The sequence below is a fragment of the Rosa rugosa genome, chromosome 7 (genome assembly GCF_958449725.1).
Source record: "Rosa rugosa chromosome 7, drRosRugo1.1, whole genome shotgun sequence".
NCBI classification, from domain to species: domain Eukaryota; kingdom Viridiplantae; phylum Streptophyta; class Magnoliopsida; order Rosales; family Rosaceae; genus Rosa; species Rosa rugosa.
Window position 1 is genome coordinate 21,161,408 of NC_084826.1, and position 8,215 is coordinate 21,169,622.

At 39.1% G+C, this 8,215-nt stretch overlaps 1 protein-coding gene across 1 annotated transcript; it reads right to left on the reverse strand.

Moving 5' to 3' along the window:
- Positions 1-962: 962 nt before the first annotated feature.
- Positions 963-1,427, reverse strand: LOC133723030 (uncharacterized). Its single transcript, XM_062149866.1, has one exon. The coding sequence runs from the start codon at positions 1,425-1,427 to the stop codon at positions 963-965; it is 465 nt and encodes a 154-aa protein (XP_062005850.1).
- Between the last annotated feature and the right edge of the window lie 6,788 nt (positions 1,428-8,215).

Below are 8,215 nucleotides of genomic sequence, written 5' to 3' on the forward strand. Positions count from 1 at the left end.
TCACATTTCAGTGATCACCCATAGGAGCTCTTGTATCTAGTTATTATTATTATTATTTTTCTATTCAAAGTCTTTTCTTATAAAAAGAAAAAAATAATCACTAAATGATGAAAAAAGATATCCCTAGAACCACCCTCAGAGGATCAATATATATCTCGATCAACATAGTCAACTTCAACTTACCGAGATACATTATAAAGTTACATGTACTCCTAAGAGTTGATGATCATAATCATAATATATCCAAATATCCATGTCTGTCCTTGCCGTCCCAGATCTGTAGGCTTTGTTAACATACCCTTGCGATGTTGAATCACAAATTGCACCTAAATTTTATCAAGCTCCCACTCATGAACAATAAATCCAATTTAAAACAGTACGTAGACAGAAGATGAGCTAGCACTTTCATCATTTTCTTCCATATTTCTTTCATTGACGTACGTTTTAGTGTGGATACTCGTAAAAATATGCAATTGAAGGGATAGGTTGAGCCAAATGAAGACGCATGAATAACGCAATGGGCAAAGGTAGCTGTGGCTATGGCTTCATGCATCCAAGAATTGACATGCCTTGTAGACCTATTGGAAAACACAATCAGTACCCTTCTTGATATACGTTAACTAATCACAAATTGAAATTGGAAAATAATTATGGAACACAAAATCAAATAAGAAGAGAACAATTGTTTGATAATTTTAGTAGAATTATTTATGTCACATTAACCGATCATCCTTGCACAAATATGATAATTCATCGCATAAAAACTTTAATGTAACTGCAAAAAAATTTCAAACAGTTAATTAATTGGGTCAATATTACATATGAATATTTGATAACTCAAACTGCTTGATCGATCCATCTACCCCAGAAAACCCATACAACTCTAATTAGTATATATATAAAAAAATAATGCAAATCCAATATCCACAAATGGTATAGATCCCAGATCAGCTTGGAACTGATCACAAACCTAATTTGAGGTCCAAATCTATATTATGGGGAGTACTCATCACTTCTTCCCCTTTTCTCTTATAACAAGGTCTCTTGGGAACAATTGACTGAGAGACTGTTCTTTCTGAATCCGAGTCTGCAGCTGCTTTGTCCCTCCATTCTTCAAGAAAGATTCTTGTTTTACCCTCTGGAGGCTTCTCCGGTTCTGTCGTCCTTCTAAGGTGGACTACCTGATTGACCTCACCGGATTCGAACGATGAGGGACCAGCAGCCAGCTGCTGTGGGCTCCTGAGGGAGCCCATAGCATTAGCTATTCTCCTCATGACCCCCCTATGAACGCCGCGGTGGGCATTCTGGTGGCCGCCCAGAGCCTGACCATTGCGGAAGGTTTTTTCGCAGTGGCGGCACTTATAAACCTCTCCAGGGCCTGAGGTTGCCGTGCTGTTGACTGAGTTTGCTTCACTGCTCGGTGCCATGTGGTAGCTAGGGTTCGATGAAAACTAGGGAAATGATAACAGAGAAAGAGAAAAAAAAGAGCTTGCTAACGTTCGATTTTTTTTTTTTTGGGTCAAAAAACTAACGTTCGATTGAAACAAGGGAAACTGCGATAAATGGAGAGGAGAGAAATATGAACCAGAGAGAGAATCTGGATATGGATTGTGAGCGCTTAGAAGAAGATGGGTTGGTTCAATTTGTATTCAACTGAAACATAAATGTGAGCAGATTCTCTAAGTGAAAAAAGCGGATTTTCTCTGCTCATTTCTCACCAAACCTTTTCTATCTTTCTTTCAAAAAGGGCCAGTAAGAGACGAACTTGATTCTCGAGCCAAAGCAATTTGAAGAAACCTGAGGATGCTGTATAAATCATAAGAGTAGTTTTGGTTTGAACTGAGAAAAGCAACAAAGCTAGCTACGAGACGAATAAGTGAAGTAATCCAATGAAACGTTTAATTAAGAGGGTCATTAGGTTACCATAAATTCCCCAAGTGGTTTTGGGCAAATGACACATTCGCTGCATGCACGAGGAATTTGCTGCTCGAATAAGCCTACCCACGGTTTAGTAATAAATTAAACTGCTTTTTTGTATCTGGGATTAGTTTTAGCTGAATGCAAGCTGCCTTCTACTTTGTCTACTTGCCTTGAATGCTAATTGGCCTTATCCTAATGTAAAATAAATTTTGAACAAGCAATTATAACCGTAAAGAGAAAAAGCCAGTAATTTGAGAAAGTACTTATATACCAAAAATCAATTGCACCCTTAAGAAGTGGCCTAGTTGAAAGTACATTTTTCTCCTTAAATAAAATAAATAAATGAAAGAGTTACTAATAGTTACAAGTTTTAGGGAGGGAGAATGAGAAATTATATTAGGATTAAACTATATATAGAGATTTATCTTTTCAAAAAAAAAAAAACTATATAGAGATTCATTAGAGTTTAGGGTTTTGATTCACGAATTTAATAAAAGAAAAGAAAACCCAATCGACCTTCCTCATCCTCGTGTATCTGCACCAACTTAGTGATGGTTGTTTATTGTTTCTAATTCCTAAACCTCATTATTTAATTATCTCATCATGCACGAACAAGTTTGAAAAACAATCTATCCAAGATTAAGGGTGCTACTATTTTGTATCGGTAAAAATTCTAATATACAAAAGCAACATACTTTTTGCTTTTTAAAAATGACAAAAAATTTAAAAAGACAAAGAAAGAAAAAATTATTTAGCTATTAATTAGGGATTATTCACTAGCTAAATATAGATAGCATTTTAATAAAAAGTTAAATATAACTTTATTTTGGTTGATTTTTTACTTGACACGTTAGTCAAATTAAAGTTGATTTTAGTTTTTTTTTTTTTTTTTTTTATCTTATTTGTAAAAGAGGATCAAATGATTTCACTCCTACCCCCATGGTGACTCGAACCCATGACTTCGTACATAGGTAGTGGGTGCTCTAACCACTGAGCTAACACCACTTCGTCTTTGTTGGAGATGTTCTAAAGATGGGGATTGAGGGTTTCTTTATTTTTGTTATTTAATTAAACGTAAAAATGGAAATTTAAAACAAAAGTAGTGTCAATAAGTATACTAATTTTTTTTATTGGATGTGTGTGTGTGTGTGTCTATGTGTCTACACACACGTACGTGCATGTGCATGAAATTGTACGTCAAAGCTCAAAACAATCACTGTTGAATTATAAATGTAACATCCATGCACGTGACTGGTCGAGAATAGTAAAATTGAAATCTCCTATTATCTTATAAGAAGATTTTGTCATGTAACTATTGACATAACTCAGGTCGATCATTAGTGTTATTTATACTATAGTTGTACAAGAGATAAAAAGTTTATATTTCCTTGGTCATATTCTTAGAGAATTATGTTATATATTGACCGATAAAAATTGAATGATCTTGTTCTTTACACAGAAGGAGCTAGGGAGCCACCTTGGAACTAGATTGTTCTTGAATAAATTTCCTTCGTCATATTAGTAAAACAATGCAGCTATTTATCTCAAAAAAAAAAAAAAAAAAAAAAAAAAAACCATGCACCTATGAATTTAGTTTAAGTATAGTGGAGAGGGAGGAGGTCGGAAAGTTCATTTTATAAATTACCTTCTAGCTATACCAACGGATAATATTCACTTTTTGCTCCTAGAACATGTAATCATGTGGCTCATAGACTAGCCAATATAGCTTATGAAGACAGGCGGAATATGGTCTGGTTTGACAGGGCTCCAGAGAGCATTCTGGAGATCCTTGCTTACGATTGTAACCTGCCCAGTTAAGGGCTTTTGATATAAGAGTTATTTCTTTGATTCAAAAAAAAAAAAAAACGGATAATATTCACTATTAGAAATTGAAAAATTGTTAAAGCAATTTCGCCCGGTTGTTAATTATCTATTACCATCGCATGCGATTGTTGTGAACTGAAATAAACAAGAATGCACAAAACGCAGAAACTGGAGGAATGACTTGTATTATTCAATGAAACTGAGCTTGGCTTAAATAGCCTTTTACAAAGAACCCTAACAGAAATAAGAAAAAACAGCAGCCCACGTTTGCATGGCTAAAGCAACGTGATAAATGCAACTAAGAAAAAGTCAAACAAAATGCTAACAACCCTATTAGCTAGGGATTTATTCTAACAGCCAAAACTAATGCAACTGAAACCCTAAAAACAAGTAACCACTCATCATACCCTCCCTTAAACTAAACGCTTTCAAGCACTTAGTTTATTAGGAACTTCACAGACTCCCAGCATTTCACGCAGCCTCAGAAAGGTTTCCAACTTCAAAGGTTTAGTCATCACATCAGCTAGCTGATTGTCTGTGCCACAATGAACTAGCTCTATGGATCCTTCTTTAACCAAATCTCGAAGGAAGTGGAAACGTACATCTATATGCTTGCTTCTGCCATGCATGACCGGGTTTTTAGAGAGTTTAATGGCTGAGCTGCTATCACACATGACTGTAGTGCTGCCTTCCGGTGCATGTCCCAACTTTCCTAGTATTCTCCTCATCCAAACAGCCTGACAAGCACAAGCTGCTGCTGCCACGAACTCCGCTTCGGTGGTTGATAGTGTGACCAGCGGTTGTTTTCTTGAGGACCAAGATACTGCCCCTCCATTCATCAAGAATACATATCCTGAGGTGCTTCTCCTGTCTTCAATGTCACCGGCATAGTCGCTATCGGTGAATGCTAAAAGCTCCTCTACACCACCCTTCTTGTAAAGTATACCATAATTTACTGTCCCCTTCAAGTATCTCAATGCCCTTTTAGCCGCTTGCAGATGGAGCTCAGTAGGTTTAGACATGTAACGACTTATTAGGCTCACAATGAACATCATATCGGGTCTGGTAGTGGTGAGGTACATGAGACTTCCCACAATTTGCTTATAGAACGTCTCATTAACTCTGACTCCTCCCTCATCACTATGCAGCTTAGAACCTGGTACAATAGGGCTACATACAGCATTGCTGCCCTCCATCCCAAATCGTTTCAGAACATCCAGAGCATATTTACTTTGACAGATATATATACCCGTAGCACTCTGTAAAACTTCTATGCCAAGAAAAAATCTCATGCCCCCCAAATCCGACATATCAAACTCCCTTAACATAGACTCTTTAAATTCAGCCATCAAAACTTCATCATCACCAGTATATATCAAGTCATCCACATAAACACTCACAATAAGGATCTTACCTCCACTGTTGGTCTTAATGAATAAGGTTTGTTCACTGTGACACCTCTGGAATCCTTCTCTGATAAAATGAGCTTCAATCCTGCTAAACCACGCTCGAGGAGCTTGCTTTAGTCCATATAAGGCCTTCTGCAGTTTGTACACTTTATGCTCACTTCCTTTCTGCACATATCCCATTGGTTGCTCTACGTAAACATCCTCACTTAACTCACCATGGAGGAACGCAGACTTCACATCAAGCTGAAAAATCTTCCAACTTCTTTGAGCTGCCATGGCAATAATCATGCGAACTGTATCCATCCTTGCCACTGGAGCAAAGACTTCAGTGTAGTCCACCCCTTGCTGCTGAGAGTAACCCTTGGCCACCAATCGTGCTTTGTGTTTGTCAACCTCTCCAAGTTCATTGAGCTTTGTCTTATAAATCCATTTCACTCCTATCTTCTTGGCACCTGCTGGCAGCTCAGTTAATCTCCATGTTTCATTTCTTTCAATTGCTCTCATTTCAGCATCCATTGCCAACCTCCACTTGGAACACTTTACTGCCTCTTCAAAGCTTGACGGATCTGTAGATATAACTTGAGCCATGTTGACTTCATTCTCTTCCTCAGATAGCCCTTCACCAGTGACATAATCATCCATCCACAATGGAGCTCGTCTGGTCCTTTCTTCTTCTACATCCAAAGCGCTTTCATTCAGTGTATTCGAAGAAGCTGTGTTTGCGTTTGTAGTGTCATTCACCATTCCTTCATTTGTATCACTGCCTCCTTCACCATCACCTTCATCATCTTCATTCAAGTTAGCACTATTCTCATCGTCTCCCCATTCCAGATCCATCAAAAGTTGTTCTTCATAGCTCTCATCCCATTCCCATTGCTTCTCTTCCTCAAAAATAACATCTCGACTTGTTACGATCCTCTTTGAGATAGGATCATATAGTCGATACGCTTTCGATTCTTCACTGACACCTAAAAGAACACATCCAAAACTCTTGCTGGCCAACTTTGTCCTTCTTGCATCAGGAATGTGGACATGTGAGATGCATCCAAAAACCCTAAAATGCTCCACTGTAGGTTTTATCCCGCTCCATGCTTCCTCCGGTGTAACATCTTTTACCACCAAAGTAGGACACCTGTTCAGTACATAAATGGTCCAGTTCACAGCCTCAGGCCAAAAGGTCTTTGGCATCTTCTTCTCGGATAGCATACACCTCACCATATTCATCACCGTCCGATTCTTTCTTTCTGCCACTCCGTTCTGCTGTGGAGTGTACGCAGTGGTTAGCTGTCTCTTGATGCCCTGCTGTTTGCAGAACTCACTGAATTCATCAGAATTAAACTCCCCTCCTCTATCAGTACGAAGACATTTAATGAACAAACCAGTTTCTTTTTCAACAAGCTTCTTAAAACACTTAAACATGTTGAATGCTTCAGACTTCTCACTCAAAAAATAGATCCATGCCTTTCTACTGAAATCATCTATGAAACACAGTGAATACCTTTTCTTGCTATTTGAGATTGGAGAGATTGGACCGCAAATATCTGCGTGCACAAGCTGCAACTTCTGAGTGGCTCTGTTCTCTGTGCTGCTTGCCCACCATGCAATCAGTGCAGGTCACAGTTGATGTAGGGAGTTGTGGAAGGCCGCGAACCATCTTCTTGAACTGCAGTGTTCTTAAGCCTTTATAGCTTAAGTGTCCAAACCTGCAGTGCCACAGGTGAGCTAGATCTGAGGTGGTTGTATGGAAACATGAATCCTTCTCCTTCTCGGACTGAGACTTGGCCAACAATATGAACATCCTGTTGGTGGTCATCTCGGTCTGAATAATGAGTCCTCTTTCTGGATGATATATCCTGCACTTTCCTGACTGAATTAGAATTGCAAGACCTCGCTCTTGAAGCTGACCTATGCTTAGGAGGTTGTTTTTCAGCTCTGGAACGTAGAAAACCTCAGTGACTACATGGCTAAGACCATTGATGTGCAGCCTCACCTTCCCTTTCCCAAGCACGCTCATTTTGGTATTGTTCCCCAATTTCACCACCTGCCTAAAGGACTCATTCAGCTCACAAAATGCATCTCTATTCCCACTCATGTGGTTTGAGCAGCCTGAATCGAGAAACCAAACATCTTCTCGGCTAGCATGATTCATCTCCACATAAGACATTAGTAGCATCTCTTCATGTTCATCCAATTCCACATAGTTTGCCTCCTTATTCCAATCCGGACACTCATACTGGAAATGGCCAAGTTTATGGCACTTATAGCACTCAACAATGGATTTGTTGAATGCCCTTCCTCGGCCTCTTCCTCTTCCTCTAGGTGTGCTTCTGCCTCGGCCTCTTCCACCATATCTTTCTTCATGGCTCACCTTCAGAGCTTGTTCTTCCCCATTCTGTCTTTGAAATTTTTGCTCATGCACAATAAGAGAGCTCTGTAGCTCATCAATGGTTAATGCATCAATGTCTTTCGATTCCTCAATAGAGCAGACAATATAGTTAAACTTGTCTGTTAAGGAACGAAGAATTTTTTCTACAACAGTAACATCTTTCATCTCTTCACCATGACTTCTCATCTTATTTGCTATTGACATTACTCTAGAAAAATAATCAATTACAGCTTCACCTGTTTTCATTTCAAGAGTCTCGAAATCCCTTCTGAGAGCTTGAAGGATAGACCTCTTCACCCGAGCATTCCCTTCATACTTCTTTTTCATCGAATCCCATATTTGCTTTGAGGTATCCTTCTTCAGGATTGTCTCAAGGATTGACCGGTCGATGGCCTGAAACAGGTAGTTTTTTACCTTGAGATCTTTGAGCTTCATCTCATCATGTCTCTTTTGCTGGGCATCGGTCAACACCGCTCCGGCTTCTTGCTCTGCAAGTCCCGTCTCCACAAGGCCCCAATACTCCTTGGACCTAAGGAAATTCTCCATTAGCATGCTCCAATGGTCATAGTGACCATCGAAGCGTGGAATTGCAGGCTGGATGAAATTCCCTTTCTCATCACTTGCCATCTCTCTCTCTCTCTGAATGTAAGTCACTCGAAAGCTGCGGCTTTCTTTT